Raw genomic sequence first — 19613 nt, 5'->3', positions numbered from 1 at the left:
CTCTCTCTCTCTCTCTCTCTCTCTCTCTCTCTCTCTCTCTCTCTCTCTCTCTCTGTGTGTGTGTGTGTGTGTGTGTGTGTGTGTGTGTGTGATCTGTATATACGGTATATAAATTTTGGGGGCGCATCTATACCCTAACATAGGGTTATGCTCTGACGTCGCACGAGCCGGAAGTTGTCAGTCTGCGTGTGAGCGCGTGCGTGTGTGTTTAGATTGAGTAAGTTTTTTCCTCACTATGCTATCGTGCGTATTTTGGTAACTATAGCAATATCTGATCATACAAATAAAGAATATATTCTTTATGTAATGCTACTTTAATCGCTTTAACGCTTTTCACTAGCTTTTGTTAGCTAGAAAGGGTTAAAAGAACTTTCTAGTGAAGGGACTGAAGTCTTGTTACCATGGCAACGCCAAGCAACGTTGTGTGCTAGTCGAGATAGCTGGTGTTCGGCTGTTTAGCTAAATAGAGTCTACATTAAACGCTCTGATTTACGATCTTTTCCAGACTTCACATCACATTAGTAGTCATGGTCCAGCTTCACGTTAAACATGAACATGAGAGCCAGTTTCTGTTCAACACCACAGTGGATGTTTCTATTGAGACCCTCGTTCAGCAGGTCACTCAGGTCTACAATGGCAGGCTGAAAGTGGACAGGATTTGCTCTGGTAAGTTTATACTGTTCCATGCAGATAGAGAGGGACATATCTGATGAATTATATGTTAATGTAGACCATTTATTCCCAGTCCTGGTTCTATCACCATTCCCTGTGTATATTGTAGTCACTACTCTAACATAGTCTATCCAGCTTCTTAGACTAAACAGGCCTGTGACCATTGAGCATTGTAAATACTAAAATCTAGCTCTACTGGGGTGAGTGTGGGTTAATCATCGTGAATCTGTACTCTGTGTGCCTTTTCAGAGATTCCTGAACTTGCTGATCATGGCATCACGCTTCCCCCCAACATGCAAGGCCTCACAGATGACCAGATCAAAGATCTGAAGTTAAGGGATGAATGGGAAGTCACGTGTGTCCCCAGTGGTGGGGCAGAATTCAGAAAGGATGAAATTGGGCACAGGAATGGACATGGTAAACACCTTGTGCTGCTCACAAGATGTCTTTTTGAATTTAAATCCAAGAGCTGAAATGAATTTCCCCTTTCTCTCTTTTTAGCACCCAATGAAAAAATGAAGAATGTTTTGAAGAAGACTATGGAAGAAGCCAAAGCATTGATCTCAAACGTAAGCTTGGGACTAACTTAATGCTTCCTTAGCTTGCAAAGCTTATATATTATGTTTATACAATTTTTATTTTATTTTAATTCAAGAAACAAGTGCAGGCGAACGTGTGTGTTACCATGGACATGGTAAACGAGGCTCTTGATCAGTTGCGAGGAGCAGTGATGATCGTTTACCCAATGGGCCTGCCACCTCATGATCCCATCAGAATGGAATTGGAGAACCAGGAAGATCTTGAGGGAACACAGGTTGAAGTTTTTATCAATCCAGAATTTATCTTATTTTATTATTTGCACTAAATCTTATTAGGTATTAGAAAACATTTGATATTAATTAATTTGTCTGGTAGTTATTTGGCAAAACGTTATAGCTCTTTGTACTCCTGCTTTACTGGATCCTTTTTTTTTTTTTTTTGCATGTAAAGTGAATATTTAACTGTAGTAATATGTAATGTATTTCTATAATTCATCTGTGAAACATTAATAAATGCAGTCTAGAGTTACTGTGTTTATAAACAAAATAGTTTGATCATTTCACATGGTTATATACGGAATTTTGCTAAACTAATCAAAATAAGAAATAATGAAATTCTAACATGATGCATGTCCTGCAGGCTTCTCTACAGGTGATCCCAGAGAAAAATGCTCAGCTATGGTGGGCAGGTAAAGAGTTGCATTGGGGCAAAAAGCTGCAAGATTACATTGGAAAAAACGAGAAAACAAAGATTATCGTGAAGATCCAGAAGGTGAGCATTGACCTTGTTTCTGCTTAGATCAAGTCACCAGGCATATTACTTTCTCCTTTTGAAGCTATTACATGCAGTAATTTCACATGGTATTGCGTAACTGCCTCTACTTTATGTGTAGATGTGACCAATACGCCAGTGCCTGTATTCCCATATTCATGAAAATTCTTAGTGCAAAGGGTTGCTCCTGGTGACATAATTCTAAGAAAATTCTTAGAAATGTGGTCATTTCCCCTTAAAATTAAAGAGAAGATTCCAGTAAAGATAAAAGTCATTCATAAAGCATCTTAACCGTTAAAAGAGCTCTTAAGTTCAAAAAGTCATAGGAGTATAGAAGAGGACTTGAGTTCATAGGCTTAAGAGTTTCTTTAGCAGAGGAGAAAATGGCCAAAAGGTGAAGAGGGAGAAGAAATGTATTGTATATGATATTTAATAATGATAGTGAGTTAATGAAATGCTTTTAGATATATATATTTTTTATAATAAAATGCTATCTTATATATTGGAGATAACATCTCTAATATATGTAATTATGGTGCAGAAATCCCATATGCCATATAAAAATGCCATAGTTGCATAAATGATATAATTTGGTGCTATGACATTTCTGCGATGTGTCGATGTTGTTTACATATACATTACATTTGTAACATACAGATGTTATGTACCCTAATATGATCGATCACGAAAGTAATTTCTACTCAATATTTAGCCTCTAATAATCTTAACATAGAGAAGGCTTATAATAATCCATAAATTAATTTTTGGACAACCAATCACAGTCTTTAAAAGAATGTGTCATACCTAGCAATGCCTCCTCTCTAAAATAAAAGTTGTTGTATTTCCTTGCCCAGAGTTGCTCTGAGATTGGTCCTGGATAACTTTTAAGATAATATTCCTAGTTATATAAATGTAAGCTAATTTAGGAGCTCTCTGAGTTAATTTTTAGAATCTTTATAAATATAAGCCCTGATTTTTCTGACTTGATGTTACTTTAGAAAAGCCAGAGGGCGCCAGCACGTGAGCCTCTGATAAGTGAGGACCAGCAGAAAGAGTTGATGTTACGCTCTTACAGAAGGCAGGAGGAACTCAAGGTAAGGCTCTTGTACCATTTTTTCTGTTGTTGTTTGTTGTAGGAACAGTGTGATCTCCAACTCAACATAGTTAAAGTTCGGTCCGAATGTGGTTTTTAAATACTTCTTTCTTATTTGATTGACCACTGTTCTGAGACCAGGATTTATTTTTCTTACTTTGCAGAAGCTAGAAGAAGCAGATGATGATTCCTATTTACAGTCAGAGTGGTCAGACCAGCAGGCTTTAAAGAAACAATTTCAAGGACTTACAAATATCAAATGGGGCCCAAGATAATGGATCTTATTGACTTTGCAATAATTGAAACCTTTTCTGACTATATACCTGGATGAAATCTTGAAGCTTCCATATCCTCACTTTTTATATAGATGATGAGTTGTAAATTGAGATGTAAATTGATACTAATTAAACACCTCTGAGCTCCCCAAGAACATTTAGAATAAAGGATGCAACACCTTTCCTGTCTTTGTCTGTCATCTTTCCACTGGGTTCACTGAAAGCCAGTTCTGTTTACAGGCAGGAAGTTGCATCACAAGCCTTCGGGGAAACAGGTCATTTAACGGCTTTGTTATGGTGTTATTGTGGTAGTAGTTCAAAGCAAATTATTTTTTATCTTTGTGTTTGTTATGCGCAATTTGTGGTTATATAAAGAGTCAGGTAATAAAAAAATATTTGATTAAGCATTTTAATCATTTCGGGTGGGTAGCGGGTGGGTGACTTAGGCACAAGTCATTAATTATGCAAATATGAACTACATACTCTAAGTATGAGAGAAAAATTTGCTCTCATTTTGGGAGAAACAAGATTGAGTTCCTGCAACAAGCAGTGTGAGCGAGCGCTCATTTAGTGCAGTAGGCCGTGTTTTAGAGACATGACGGAATCGCCTAAAAACAGTTGATGCTATTCTGTTTTTGCCAAATAAGACAAGGCCATTAACATATTTGGCATTTAGGCTAAATTGAAACCATTTTTGTCGTAGGGCTATAAATATATAATGTTTTCTGTAGCCTATAAGCAACAAGTTATTGCTAAAAATAACTCCTGTTCAGGAAGTTCAGAATCAGATTCAGAATCTATTCAGGGTCTAATGTAAATGAACTTGTGTTGATGTAATCAGGAAATATATATGAAACAAAGTTTATAAAAGTTGACAAACATTGCCATTCCAGCTAAAGTCTGAAATGGAATAGAGCCTGTGTTTATGCTATTAATAATATGTAGCGAGAGAAGAACCTTTTGATAGATAAATAAATAAAAATTATTTTATGCACAGATCGCTATAACGGCACCAAATGCTCTGTTAAAGAACCATATAACTTTAATGTGACGGGTGATTTATATAAAAATGAGTTATCTGAAAAGCGGATTCAGGTGACATTTGAGCTGATATGCGATCTTTACTTTTTTGTATCAGATTTAAAGCTGAAAACTCTTTAAACTGTGAAATAAAGAATCATAATGCATTTGCATTAAAGTTTGGGTCCTTTGGAGATTTAATATTTATTAAAGTACTGTCTTTTGTTCAGTATTAAATAAGTGTAAATAGTTTTAATAAAAGGCATACAAAATATTGTGGAAGATGCACAGGTAATAAATCTGCTTGTTCAATGACCACACGGTGATCAAGCTGGCCGAGGATTCATTTAAACTTCTACATTCTCATTTCTGCACCTTCACCTGTATTCATGTATTTAGCCAGTGTGTATCAGTGCAGCGTGCAGGAAGTGCCATTGAGGTATGCATTCATCCCGATCTCTTGGATGATCATCTCTCGTCGTTCCAGCCTCTCGATCAGTTCCGCCGCCTCAGTCGTGTACATCGCCTCTTCCCAACAATAAACTTTCCTGCCTAACTCTGACATCATTGAGCTGTCCATCAATGGCTCAGACTCTTCACTATCGCTGTCTTCATCATCATCCTCATCATCTTTTTCTACTTTTGGTTCCACAGTGTCGGAGTTCTTGTTTAGACTGCTTGTTCCTTCGTGATGCATGCTACAGGTTATCCTCATAGAGATGGCCAGCAACACAAGGAACAGTCCCATACACACACTCGAGACAAAGAGAAGGCCAGCCTTTTCAGGATGTTCTATAATATTAAGTAAAACTTCATTTTATTAGTACTCAGGACTATTTAATGGTTTTTGAATGAAATTATCTACTAAAGGAATGCATGTAACAGAGTTTTGAACTAGAAAACCCAGACTTGCTTTACCTTTAATGTATCCATATGCCATGAGAGAGTTGCTCACAAGGATGCCATTTTTAACTGGGAATCTGGACTCTCTGACATCAGGAAGCTTCCCTGTGAATGCAAATTAATCATTATACAGATTACATGAATCAGATCCACGAATAATTTCTACATGTACTGTACTTACCAGCTTTGGTGGTCTCCTGGGGAATTGTAGTTTGGAAAAAGTTGGGGTCAGCCTCTTTGAGTAAACTCTGTGGAACTGTCAATAGAATAGGAAAAATGGAAGTGTATTGTGTTATCAACAGTAAGGACGAAATGGCCATAATTGTGTATTCATACAGTAAATAAACGATTTTATACAGTTTTTAAAAAAAATTGTAAAATGACCTTGTAAAAAACTAGATATGTTACTCTATGAAAGAAAAGCAAATGAAGGTTAAATCACAGTTAATTTAAATGAAATTAAATATCCACTGTTCAAAGAGCACAGGGTGAACTTTTAACAACTCTCATAGTTCCACCTGATGAATCACTCTGGCAAGGAAATACACCATCTACAGAGGCTGATGAGTAATCCTATTCTCCTTTTAGAGTCAATGCCAATCAGAAACAACAGCTTGTTATTTTAACCAATTGGTGGAAGTCCTACAGGAAGCACATGAAGTCTCCTAATGGCTTGTGCTTTCTCTGCCTCTATTTCTAACCAGCATGCATTTTTATTTTCATCATGGTGCTTCAGGAAGAAAACATATAGATAAGGGGGAAAAAACATGGGGTTCCTGCAACTTCACATTCCCACACTTGTAAACAATGAACATACAGAGTAGTGGTTTTTAAACTTTTAAGCACACGACTCCTTGATCAAGACCAAGAACCTGTGACCATCACTATATGTATACCACAGTATACACAAACATTAAACAAAACTAGGCTTTGTCTCCAGATGTCTTCGCATTTTTTCCAGGTTTCATACTTTCATTGGTGTTGACTATAGAGCATGTGAATCCATCTCTTCTAGATATTTCTGAAGTTTCCTACTTTGATCAGGCGTGTTCTTACTCTTATGTTTAGTAGAAATACATGTTTTAGACAGCTCAAGCAGACAACCCCTCATTTCCTCAGCATTTTTTAGATTTTAGATTTAAGAATTACAAATTTATCCATTTCTGCTTTTTCCAGCATTTTAGTTATACTAAGCCAGTTGCCACACAGTGAGGTCATATTTCACAAAATATTTTTCAAACACTTTAATCAGTTCTGTCTTAAAACATAAGAAATTATTTATTTGGACTATATATAATAATATTAGTAATATAGTAATATTAAAAAATATTTTTAATTTTTATTGTAATCACGATATACTCTCATGACCCAGTGAAATCATCCTGTGAGCACCCTGTTTGATAACTGCTGATATAGAGTAATGTACTATAACCTACAGCACTACGGTAGTGGAACTCGTAAACTAAATCAAAGCTTTACATATATTTCATTTTACCAAATATTGCTTAAATCCATACCACATGAGTAGATAACAGTGAGGTACTTCTTTGTTTCGGGTGTGCAGGGATTTCTGAATTGCTGATCGTTAATGATAAAAAGGCATCGCTGCTTTCCGTAGCACAATTTGTTTACCGTGTCCAGGGCTCCATAATACAAGCAATCTGTTAAACACAAATCAACATGAACACAGTTAAAACGCAATTCATCTTAAGATGCGAGAGATTGGAGAACTATTGTTAAACTTTTGTTTTGTCTGGCCCATTTTAAGAGTATCAGTTAATCAGTTTTGACCTGTGGATGAAATCAAAATAATTCTGCCTTCAAGAGGATCATCAGACATTTTTTGTGTCTGGTTCCATGCATATTGTGGAAAATTTGCAGTGAATTCCCAGAAACTTCATCTGGGAATTTTTGGAAATATTTGAAGTTGGAAACTTACCGGGAATTTATGGGAATTAATTAGACATTTCTGGAAATTGATATAAACTGTAGCGTATAAAAGCATAAATATAAACATATTGTTTGGATGTAAGCTGACATGCATTCAGCCTAATACATATTTTAAAAAAAAAGACATTTTGACAACGCTGGCTGAGGTGAAATGTATCCAAAACATGAGATGGTGTGTGTGGCATAGTTCTATAAAATAATTCTTGAAAAAACTTGTAAAAACACTTATGCATTGCACAGATCTATAAATAATTAGTTAAACAAATGGAATATTTTGAATATTTTACAATTGATGCAAATCAATAGAAATAGGTTAAATGAATAAATACTCCACAATCAGCGTGTTTGCTAAAACAAACTAGAACCTAGTTTATACAATTGCTCAGTATGGACAAATGACTTTTGAACTTTTGAAAGAAGAGTCTTATGCTCATTTAAGCCTGATTTCTTTAATCATATTTCTTAAAACAGTAATATTGTTCAATATTATTACATTTCATTTAAAATATAACTTTTATTAAGCAAACAATACTGAAAAATTATTACAGGTTATATAAAACTATGAGGAGCACAACAACCCAAATCAGAATGCTAAGAAATTTTACTTCAGTGTCACATGATCTAAGATTCATATTTAGAAAGCATGTGAGCCACAACCATTGTAAAGCCTTTGTGTTGCCAAGACCCCACAAGGCTTTGCAAACTTTATTGACTCTCCATAGCCTTAGCCACTTGTTGGTGAAGCTCATGTGATCTAACAAGCATCTGTGTCCAAACAGCATAGAATACGGCCCAAAGTTGCAAACCCAGTGCCAGCTTATCACACCCCACTCTAGCACGGAGTCAGGGAACAGGTAGGAAGCTTAATCAGTGTCTTGAAAAGCTTGTCTGGCAGTGGTGGGATCTGAACCCATGCCTCCAAAAAGACTGCAGACTTAAATTCAATGCCTTAGATGACTCAGCCACACTACCGACATCTAAACCTTAGTAACGAGGGACCTGTGTACAAAGGCTGTACCATGCAAGCTTCCTAAAGACAATGCCCTTGAGCAGAGTATTACTTAGTACACCCTTGCAAAACACCTAGACCCAGTGCTAAATATACACACCCCACTCTAGCACAGACCAGGTGAAAAGATTCGATGTGCAACAAAAAAAGGGGGTCAGCGACAAGGGTGGGATTTGAACCCACGAGTGCAGAGCACAATGGATTAGCAGTCCATCGCCTTAACCTCTCGGCCACCTCGTCGTCTGGCAGAAGAGCTTCCCAACCACGAACCCACCACGCCTTCCTCCAAATGGGCTTAAAAATGGTCTTGTTGAGAACACTAAGATCCAAAGTCACAAGGTTTTTGCAAAGTTCATTGGGGTTCCCTAGCCAATACAGCTTGAGGATCAGACTTATGCCACCTGTGTCTGAACAAACCAGTTGTCAAAACACAGGATCAAACCAGGGATGCAGAGAGCTTCAGTCTAAAGCTGAACTATTTTGGCTACAGGACGCAAGTTAGTGTTTCTTTCAGTCTGGTAAATCTTTCATATCTGGAAGGCATGGGTGCCACAACCATTGAAAAGCCTTTGTGTTGCCAAGAACCCACAATGCTTTTTGTTTATTGGCGGGTTTGGACGGTTTATTGGCCCTCCATTGCCTTAGCCTTTTGTTGGCGGAGCTTATGTGAACTAACAATTATCTGTGTCCAACCAGTATGGAAATACGGTCCAAAGTTGCGAAAGATGCAGATCCAGTGCTAGCTTATCACACCCCACTCTAGCACTGACCCATGAAAGCCATAGGAAGCTTAAGTGGTGCCTTGAAAAGTTTCCAAGAGAGCAGTGGGATTTAAACCCCTGCCTCCAAAGAGGGCCAACAGGATGGAAGCTAGTGAGAGCATGTGAGTTCCTTTGCAATGCTTTGCAAACTTTATTGACTCTCCATAGCCTTAGCCACTTGTTGGCCAAGCTCATGTGATCTAACAAGCATCTGTGTCCAAACAGCATACAATACGGCCCAAAGTTGCAAACCCAGTGCCAGCTTATCACACCCCACTACTTAGTACACCCTTGCAAAACACCTAGACCCAGTGCTAAATATTCACACCCCACTCTAGCACAGACCAGGTGAAAAGCTTCCTACGGTTTTCATGGGTCAGTGCTAGAGTGGGGTGTGATAAGCTAGCACTGGATCTGTATCTACTAAGTAATACTCTGCTCAAGTGCACTCTAGCACAGACCAGGTGAAAGGTGAAAAGCCTTTGGTGTGCAACTAACAAAGGGGTCAGCGACAAGGGTGGGATTTGAACCCACGAGTGCAGAGCACAATGGATTAGCAGTCCATCGCCTTAACCTCTCGGCCACCTCGTCTGGCAGAAAAGCTTCCCAAGCAAGCTCCGAAAGAATGGAGTATGTAAATGTTATTCTACAATGCCACGCCTTCCTCCAAATGGGCTTAAAAATGGTCTTGTTGAGAACACTAAGATCCAAAGTCACAAGGTCTTTGCAAAGTTCATTGGGGTTCCCTAGCCAATACAGCTTGAGGATCAGACTTACGCCACCTGTGTCTGACCAAACCAGTTGTCAAAACACAGGATCAAACCAGGGATGCATAGAGCTTCAGTCTAAAGCTCTCCTAGTTGAGCTACTTTGGCTACAGGATGCAAGTTAGTGTTTCTTTCAGTCTGGTAAATCTTTCATATCTGGAAGGCATGGGTGCCACAACCATTGAAAAGCCTTTGTGTTGCCAAGAACCCACAATGCTTTTTGTTTATTGGCGGGTTTGGACGGTTTATTGGCCCTCCATTGCCTTAGCCTCTTGTTGGCGGAGCTTATGTGAACTAACAAGTATCTGTGCCAAACCAGTAATGAAATACGGTCCAAAGTTGCGAAAGATGCAGATCCAGTGCTAGCTTATCACACCCCACTCTAGCACTGACCCATGAAAGCGGTAGGAAGCTTAAGTGGTGCCTTGAAAAGTTTCCCAGAGAGCAGTGGGATTTAAACCCCTGCCTCCAAAGAGGGCCAACAGGATGGAAGATAGTGAGAGCATGTGAGTTCCTTTGCAATGCTTTGCAAACTTTATTGAATCTCCATAGCCTTAGCCACTTGTTGGCGAAGCTCATGTGATCTAACAAGCATCTGTGTCCAAACAGCATACAATACGGCCCAAAGTTGCAAACCCAGTGCCGGCTTATCACACCCCACTCTAGCACGGAGTCAGGGAACAGGTAGGAAGCTTAATCAGTGCCTTGAAAAGCTTGCCTGGCAGTGGTGGGATTTGATCCCATGCCTCCAAAAAGACTGCAGACTTAAATTCAAAGCCTTATGGTGAAAAGCCTTTGGTGTGCAACAAACAAAGGGGGTCAGCAACAAGGGTGGGATTTGAACCCACGAGTGCAGAGCACAATGGATTAGCAGTCCATCACCTTAACCTCTCGGCCACCTCGTCTGGCAGAAAAGCTTCCAAAGCACGCTCTGAAAGAATGGGGAGCACTCCTTACTCCAAATGGGCTTAAAAATGGTCTTGTCGAGAACAAGTCAATTCAAGAAGCTTTTTATTGTCATTTTAACCATATACAGCTGTTGCAGTACGCAGTGAAATGAGACAACGTTTCTTCAGGACCATGGTGCTACATAAACCAAAGACAGAGCTGAGGACTTAGTAAGTAGTCCTAGCCACATAAATAATTATTGATATTTTTATGACCCCTTTAAAATAAGGACCAGGAGAAAAATATATTACATTTAAACATTTTTATTTTAAACTAAACCATCCTCTGATCATAATCCCCTCAGTTATTAAGAAATGTCAACAACCATGGAAAACTCAAATAATTAAAATGTAAACCTAAGTCTAGGGTTAGTCACAATGAACACTTAACAAATATCTCTTAACATTTAAGGTTCAAAATGAAAGAAAATGTAAGAAATGCTTAATAAGGTGTAATAAAATAGTGCAGTGTTAAATATAAATCCTGAGAAAAAGTGCTATTGCATAATTTGCAGATGACATCGGTGTGATTATGGTCAGACTTATAATATCCAAAAAACTGCCATACTGGTGAGCTGCCTTTTCCTCTTTTATTTACAATTTTCTCGCTCGCTGTGGCACTCATTTGGCCGCATATTCACAGATTCGAGTTTCCCGAGTCAATAACTCCTGAGCTAAACGCTGTTACTAGCAAAATGTGCTTGTAGCTGCCTCGCTACATTACTACGATAGAAAAGAGGTATTTGTGTAGTAACAGCATTTAGCTCAGGAGTTATTGACTCGGGAAACTCGAATCTGTGCATATGCAGCCAACTTCCTGCTCCTTCAGTTCTCTCCAGCGCTGGAAAGCTGATCCTATACTAACACGGGTCCTACTTCTTGCCTTATTGTAAGCCTTTCTTTGCTTTCTTTCTTTGTTTTTATCCTCCATGTCAATGCTAAAACCGCTTTCTGATAATGTCACACATGCGCAATGAACACTCTCTCCGCCCATATTGACAAGACCCGCCCCTTTCTGCTCATTGGCTACACGTTTGTTTTGATTTTTTTTTTTGTTCCGACTCAGGTTCTGAAGCATTTCTCAAACATCGGAGACCCTACCTTTAAAAGAACGGTAATAAAAATTACATTTCCTTTTTTTCCGAAAAGAAAAAGAAGAAAAAATATCAGAAAGAAGAAAAAAGAAGTTTTATCAAACACATTTTTTATTGATATTGATCACGTGTCTATTGCGATACATATCCTTATCGTTTTATCGCCCAGCCCTACTGTCACCCTTTGTAAAGCCTTTGTGTTTACAAGACTCCACGATGCTTTGCAAAGTTTATTGGCCTTATTGTTAGCTTATTGTTGGCAGCGCTCATGTGAACTAACAAGCATTTTTGTCCAACCACCACGGAAATACAGCCCAACGTTGCAGACTCAGTGCTAGCTTATCACAGCCCACTCTGCACGAAGTTAGGGAACAGGTAGTCAGATTAATCCCTCACTTCAGCTCGCATACCGTCCCAACTGCTCTACCTAGGATGCCTTTGCATACCTTCAGCACACCGCCCTAAGCCATGTGGATAAGGGCGTCTGCCAAATGCCGTAAATGTGTTGCAGTAAAGAGGAGGTCAGTGACAAGGGTGGGATTTGAATCCATGCGTGCAGAGCATAATGGATTAGCATTCCATCGCCTTAACTTCTCAGCCACCTCGCCTGTCAGAAAGGCATACAAAGTACACTCTGAAGAGAATAGGGTTTTTAATTGTAGCGCTCCAACACCCTTCGGGTGTTTGAATCCCACCCTCATCGCTGACCTTTGTTTGTTGCACACCGAAGGCTTTTCACCTGGTCTGTGCTAGAGTGGGGTGTGAATATCTAGCCCTGGGTCTAGGTGTTTTGCAAGGGTGTACTAAACGGGCTTAAAAATGATCTGGTCAAGAACACCAAGATCCAAAGTACAAGGGCTTTGCAAAGTTCATTGGTGCTCCCTAGACGATATAGCTTAAGGATAATTTATGCCACCTGTATCCAAAGAAACCAATTGCCGAAACCCGGGATCGAACCAGGGACCTTTAGATCTTCAGTCTAACGCTCTCCCAACTGAGCTATTTCGGCTGCCTGTTGTTAATCCCCACGAAAAAATATGCTAATTAATGGAAACATATAGGAATTAATTGGATTAACTGGGAATTCACAAAATTGCAGTTTAGCCTATAACAGGGAACTTTAAAGTATTTGAAAAAAAATCTTGCAGGATATTCTTGTTTAAAACAACCAGATTTACTGCAATAGCAATCGAATATCTATCCTGCACATTTATCAATACAACTTGGTAAGTATTTACATAAAGTATTTACATATTACATAAAGTTTAAAAATTCCTTTTGGTTTGTGTAAGCAATTGTGCAACATAAGTATACCATTGTAAATACAAATATTGACTGAGCAGACATTTATGCAAGATAATAAAAAACTGTATAAAAAAGACTATCTCCCTCAATCAGTAAAACTTACTCCATATTTTTGTGGTAGTCAGAGCCTGGAAGGCAGAGGGAGAGGCCTTTCAACATCAATTAAGTTTCGATATTGCTTTGGTAAATATATTTTATCTATGATATTAAAGTTTATTTAGCAAACACCAAAATGTGTTTATACAGTAGCTAGCCAACCACTACATGTAAGCTAGTACTATTCTGTTGACAATTTATGAGGCTAGTTAGGTCAAGCTTCTTCTATCCTCTATGTTAGCCAGTACTGGTCAAAAGTTTGGACACATTACTATATTTAATGTTTAAGAAAGATGTCTCTTATGCTCATCAAGCCTGCATTTGTTTAAAAATACAGGACAAAACCGTTTGGGAAATACATTATAAATACTGATTTAATATACTTTAAAATGTATTTCTGTGATGCAAAGCTGAATTTTCATCAGCCATTTGACCAATCTTCAGTCACATGATCTTTCAGAAATCATTCTAATATCCTGATTTCTCAGCATTCTGATTTCTGTTGTTGTGCTCTTCATAATTTTTATAACCTGTTATTATTTTCAGGATTTTTTGCTTAATAAAAGTTACATTTTTAATTGTATATTACTGTTTTTTCTTTATCTTAGAAATAAATCAGACTTAAGCATGTTTAAGATGCTTAAAACAGGAAAAAAGATTGTCATTTGTCGAAACTTTTGACTGAACTATTGTGTATATACTAGGTTCTAGTTTGTTTTAGCAAACACGCTGATTGTGGAGTATTCATTCATCTAGCCTATTTCTATTCATTTGCATCAATTGTAAAATATTCAAAATATTCCCCTTGTTCAACTAATTATTTATATATCTGTGCAATGCATAAGTGTTTTTACAGGTTTTTTCAATCTTATTCTATAGAACTATGCCACACACACACTCATGTGTGGATACACTTCACCTCAGCCAGTGTTGTCAAAATGTCCTTTTTTTTTTAAAATCTGTATTACATTGAATGCATGCCAGCTTATGTACAAACAAAATGTTTATATTTATGTTTGTATATGATAGTTTATATAATTTTATCCAAATTTCTAATGAATTCCTGTAAATTCCTGGACATTTTCCACCCCTTTGCAACCCTATCTCTCAGTGGTTTTAATGATAAGTAAAATTATATGGGCCAGTCTGTCAAGCTTTTGGTTAAGTGAGATGATATCTTAAAAAAATAGGAGCAATTTATTAAGATATTTGGACTGAGACTGACTCACCAAAGGGAGGTGGTTGCTCTTCCTTTGTAAGACAAGCTGCTTTTTCTCCCAGTTCCCGCCCATACACAGCCGAGTAGATGTTCAGCAACTTTGGGTACTTACAGTGAAGCAACATTTGATCACCCTCGCATCTTGTACTGTTTTTATTTTCCGCTGAAATGGGCACAGCTTAATTAGTAAGAGAGAATATGACTCAACAGCCAGTTTACTGGGAACACCTGCACACACCTGCTCATTAATGCAATTATCAAATCAGTAGCAGAAGAGCAAAGCATATACTCATGCAGATGAATGTCAAAACCTTCCCTTAATATTCAGTTTTGAAGGTCAAAACCTTACCTTAATATTCAGTTTTTTCTTCCCTTCGTTTAGTTTGGGGAAAAAAAGGTCAGTTTGAGTCAAGTATGCTTTACTGTCATTCCTCTATATAGCTAGTACACACAATTTCTCCAAGACCATTGTGCAACATATAACAGCAGAGCAAGGCATAAGTGAGAGATCATCCATAATATTGCTTGCATTCGAGATGAAGCAGTTGTTTTACGAGGTGTGCAGAGAGTCCCAGATTATCCTTTTTGGCTGTTCTCACAATTCACAATTATTTTATGCACTACACCACAAATATATTATTAGCTGACTGGTTAGCTACATGAATAAGTAGGTGCACAAGTGTTTCTTTAAAAATAAGTGTATCTAACACACATGGTTTGTACTCACTGGGTTTGCAGCTGTATGATACATGAAGGTCTTTGGTGGTTTCAGGACAGGGGTCACTGCCAAACATACGGTAATTAACCAAGACTTGACAGTTTCTCCGGCCTTGGCATTCTGATAGCATCTTCTGTTTGGGGTAAAAAATGTTAAACTGTAGTACTGCAGCATTAGTTACCCACCTCAGAACATTGTGTAGACAGTCCTCATTTTTGCTCTATACTTATGGTTCTTGCTCTTTATATACAATGGTACTGTACATATGGTGAAAATATTAGAATAGAATTATTGTACTCCACTCTGTATTCTACTAACTTTCCCAAGTAGGTAGTGTTTTTTAACACTTGGGTTTTTTTAAAGAATATCTATAATACTGTGACCATTGTTCATACCACACAGTGAAAGTTAATTGAACACAATAAAAATTAACTAAGTTGAAGAGATGTTTATTCAGCACATGCATTGGTGAACTCCTACAAAGTTTACACTAAGTATACTCAAGCTGTGTGAACCGGGGCATAAATCTAACACAGCAGAATTAATTCAAACCTGCAGATGTTGATGTGCATGACTGAAAGCTCTCACCTGCAGTGCTGTAGGTGCATTGCAGTGGGTGAGAGGTGCATGAGGTCTGTAGAACGCAGACTGCACAGAGATGGTGGAGTGGCGTGGGCAAGAAAGCAGCAGTGGCTCACCATCACGAGCATGTGCTGAGTGACTGATAATGATCCTGAATAAATAAGCTAAACAACATAAACAAATAAGAACTGCACAAAGAAATATTTTGCACTGAAAAAAGCTTCTAGCTCATGAGGTATTCTCTAAGCAGCAGTGAATTTCACCTGGACACCTTTCTGTGTTTACGTGCGCAGGCTTGTCATTCCAATTAATTTGTGCTAAAAATTACGAATGATATAATACATTTATAATAGGATATTGATTTGATATATGATAGTGTATTGTTTTTATTTATCAGTATGCTATCGTTGCATTTATGTAATTCACTATGCTGCTTTTGTTGCCACAAGAAGAAGAATATAAGGTAAGGTAAGGTAAACTTTTATTGTCCCCAGTAGGGAAATTTGTCTTGGGCCATCACCCATGCTGCACTCATACAGTACACACATTAAACAGATACAATTCACAAAATATTGAATACATAATATAGCAACAATATCCTTCCCCTTTTTAACAACTTCACAGACACTGGAATAAAGGAGTTTTTAAATCTATTTAATCTGCAGCGAGGAAATCTGAACCTCCTGCCAGAAGGCAACAACTCATACTCCATATTCTAAACATGGGAAAAGTCACAGACAATCCTCTTAGCGTGTCCTATAATTTCCCAAGTAGTATGTATCATTCGTATCAGCTTTGATCTCGATTGCACAGATAGATTCCCAAACAATACTGTAATCCAGTATCTGATTAAACTCTCAATTACTGCTTGGTAAAAGGCATCAGTGAGTTCTCTCTCAAAGCTCTACATTTTTCACACCAACTACAATCCTAGAGTCCCTCAGCACTCACTATTACTTATCACTTTTTTTGTTGATGAAATCATTAAGCTACCAATTTCATTACTTAAAAATAAGTGTTATTATTTACTTATCATGTATAATGATGAACCAAGATTGCTTTTATTAGCTTATACCCTGTAATACAGAGTTGATTTCCATGCTGAAAGGGTTAAAACAGCAGTGGGGATTTTGCTGGGTGGGATTTTTATCCCAACTCATGACTCATCCCTTTAATCTCTTTATCGGTGTTATTTTTTTCTTCATCACAAACAACTTGATCATATTATAAACTGTCAGCCTTTGTCTATGTCATCATGTCAGTAAGAAGTGTCCTGTACTAACTTGAGAAGTCGGAGAGTCCATGCATTTGGTCACTCCACAGGAGGAGGACACTGTAGAGGAGGTGAAAGCTCCAGCCGCCGGTGGCTCTGTGGGACCTGCAGCCGCTCGAGGACTCCATCATGCTCGTGTTAACTAGTTTCTATTAAAAATCCATTAAAACCATCCAGGATGGAGTCTATCCAGAATTCCAATTATTTATTTATTTATTTTTTAGAGAAAAGAGAAAGAAAGCACGCCTACGCTTAGCTCACGGATGTTCTCATAGCTTCACCTGTGTAATGAAGCCTTTCATTCCTTCACAGCTGTCCGGTTCTTGTAGCTTCAGGGTCATTTATGGCTCGTTTCAGACGTGGTGCATTAAGAAATCCAGACAAACCGTGAGCTCGGACGCAGAACATCCGCTTGTGACACAAACACGCATGTTTCAATGTAACTCGGTCCCAATGGGAGAAAATAACAAGTGCGCAACAAGTGAAAGGTCTCCTGAAAAGGTCGTTTCCCAGCGAGTCAGGTGGATTTCATGGCTTTTCCGCTAGAGATGAGTTCAGCTGTGAGCGTCACATCGACTGGACCGTAAATACACTATAAAATAATAACCTAACTTTCGCTTAGTGTTTTAGGAGGCGTGGCTCTGAGTGCCTCCCATGATTATAGGCTAAAGTGGAGTAGGGTAGTTTGCATAAAGCATCATAGTGGCTTCGGAAACCACGCCCACACGGCATACAGTATTTATCATTACATTTAATTTATAATTATTTTGCTAAAGACTAAAATGATAAATGTCAGTAGATATTTTTATATTTTATTTTGTAGAAAGGACCTGCTGATAAAATTTACCCCATTTTTCATTCATTTCACTAGATGGGATGCCAAGCACTTACTTGCCCAAAACTTAATTTACCCAAAATTTACCCAACATCTGCCCAACATTTACCAGTCCATCAACCTGCCTGTTTTTGGTGGAAGAAAGGAAACCTGATGACTTGGACTGAACCATAAACCTGGTTGCCTCCATTCTGCCGTTCTTCCATTTTCCATATGATATCAATATCAGACTTTCGACAAAAGCCAGCCTGCTTTCAAGCATGTTGTGTCCTGTTTCCATGTGCACAAACTGTATCAGTCAACATAACGCATTATTCGCATACTATGCACTAAATATAATTTAGTAACTTTCAGGCCGCCCTGTGATGGGTTGGCACTCCGTCCAGGGTGTATCCTGCCTCGATGCCCGATGACGCCTGAGATAGGCACAGGCTCCCCGTGACCCGAGAAGTTCGGATAAGCGGTAGAAGATGAATGAATGAACTTTCAGGCCTATAAAGACACTATAGAAACAAATTTAGTGTTTCTGATCATTGCATCCTTGTTGTATTGCTATATTATTTAAATCTTAAATTATTTGACTATTGCTAAAGCACTGTAGATTTACATTCAGAATGAAAAATACCTACAAAGTTTAAAAAATATATATGTCAAAAAACAATTGTATAAATATATTACACAGGATGGTCCAAACCAAATTGCCTTTGCATATGTCCAATAAAAAAAAATAAATTCAACAATAGTATGCAATAATGGAAAGATGCAAAAAGTTGTCAACCTTCTAAAACGATTTTTATTTTTATCTCAGTTCTCACAAACTGTTGCTGCCTTTGTCCATGTCCTGTTGCCATGGGGTATAAATATGAGGTTGTTCACTTTGTCTCCTTTTTCATCTGTAATCAGGATGAAACAAAAGACATTATACACAAAACATGCAGATGGTTGTTGTCTTGAACAAGTAATACAAAAAGCAGACTGTGATAACCATACCATTCAAAGACTAGACTGACAGATACAGGTGTATCTTACAGTCCTACTACCAGAAGTGTGGTTTCAATCGGGTCCTTCACAAAGCCTTCAACTGTCGATGATTAGAACAATCAGTCCAACAGGAGTAGAGAAATTGTTAGCAAGTTGCCTGCCTGTTCCACGCATGTAGCAACATCATTAGCTGTCTTGAGAATACCTTCCTTGTACCTGCTCTGCACTTTGGCAGTGTACATCTGAATCTAACTATTCATCTGGCAAAACCACCAATGATGCAATGCAAGAGTCAACAGCAGGCATGTGACCCAGGATGCCCTGCTTACCTTAGTCATGATGGCTAGAGCACATGCTATGGTGCACATGCCTTGGGGCTGCAGATCATTAGTGTAGTCCTTTCATTGTGGCACAACATTTGTGGAACCATGTAAGTGTTTGCACTGTAAAATTTTGTGATTGTAGCAAAGTTTGCGAAGCACAAGACAAGGGAGAACCGCTTAACCTGCCAGCAGATTGTACAGGTCTACAGTCTGGTCTGATACATCTATAATGCAAGAAAAATAAAAGCACAGAGAACTGAAGGCTTATAGAAAAACACTGTCAAAAATTTATGTCTCTGCATGTGTGCATGAAATGAATATGTGTTTAAACACCTCAGATGTTTTTTAGGATGGACAATGAGTACAGCTTTTTTATTTGTTAAGTTCAGTTTGCTTTTAATATTTTTTTATATTTTGTTTGTTTCATTTCTGTGTTGTGGCATAAATGTCTTCCAGAGCACTAGATGGCGCTGAGTGGC

The 19613-nt window shown here is 38.1% G+C and overlaps 2 protein-coding genes, 1 long non-coding RNA gene and 4 other non-coding genes across 7 annotated transcripts; 1 reads left to right on the top strand and 6 right to left on the bottom strand.

The window, feature by feature from the left end:
• Nucleotides 1-83: 83 nt before the first annotated feature.
• On the top strand, nucleotides 84-3532 carry cfap298 (cilia and flagella associated protein 298). Its single transcript, XM_027139253.2, has 8 exons — nucleotides 84-217; nucleotides 506-666; nucleotides 922-1089; nucleotides 1174-1241; nucleotides 1328-1486; nucleotides 1852-1983; nucleotides 2982-3077; nucleotides 3241-3532. Exons 2-8 carry the CDS (start codon nucleotides 528-530, stop codon nucleotides 3349-3351), a joined length of 873 nt encoding a protein of 290 aa, XP_026995054.2. The 5' UTR covers nucleotides 84-217; nucleotides 506-527; the 3' UTR covers nucleotides 3352-3532.
• A 242-nt stretch (nucleotides 3533-3774) lies between these two features.
• Nucleotides 3775-17649, bottom strand: eva1c (eva-1 homolog C (C. elegans)). The gene is made up of 9 exons (XM_047805220.1): nucleotides 17246-17649; nucleotides 17006-17144; nucleotides 15729-15886; nucleotides 15150-15273; nucleotides 14433-14585; nucleotides 6792-6935; nucleotides 5456-5530; nucleotides 5290-5379; nucleotides 3775-5163 (listed from the first exon to the last, which is right to left on the bottom strand). Exons 2-9 carry the CDS (start codon nucleotides 17124-17126, stop codon nucleotides 4781-4783), a joined length of 1248 nt encoding a protein of 415 aa, XP_047661176.1. The 5' UTR covers nucleotides 17127-17144; nucleotides 17246-17649; the 3' UTR covers nucleotides 3775-4780.
• On the bottom strand, nucleotides 8392-8473 carry trnas-gcu. Its single transcript has one exon. It is a non-coding gene; the product is annotated as a tRNA-Ser (tRNA).
• Nucleotides 9504-9585, bottom strand: trnas-gcu. Its single transcript has one exon. It is a non-coding gene; the product is annotated as a tRNA-Ser (tRNA).
• trnas-gcu lies at nucleotides 10585-10666 on the bottom strand. The gene has a single exon. It is a non-coding gene; the product is annotated as a tRNA-Ser (tRNA).
• trnaf-gaa lies at nucleotides 12739-12811 on the bottom strand. The gene has a single exon. It is a non-coding gene; the product is annotated as a tRNA-Phe (tRNA).
• Nucleotides 17650-18523: 874 nt separating the features above from the next.
• On the bottom strand, nucleotides 18524-19607 carry LOC113637135. The gene is made up of 3 exons (XR_007138743.1): nucleotides 19468-19607; nucleotides 18821-19358; nucleotides 18524-18723 (listed from the first exon to the last, which is right to left on the bottom strand). It is a non-coding gene; the product is annotated as an uncharacterized LOC113637135 (long non-coding RNA).
• Nucleotides 19608-19613: the final 6 nt, after the last annotated feature.

Source organism: Tachysurus fulvidraco, chromosome 20 (genome assembly GCF_022655615.1).
Source record: "Tachysurus fulvidraco isolate hzauxx_2018 chromosome 20, HZAU_PFXX_2.0, whole genome shotgun sequence".
Taxonomy (NCBI): domain Eukaryota; kingdom Metazoa; phylum Chordata; class Actinopteri; order Siluriformes; family Bagridae; genus Tachysurus; species Tachysurus fulvidraco.
The sequence above is the reverse complement of the archived record's forward strand: the minus strand, read 5'-3'. Positions and strand labels throughout refer to the sequence as shown.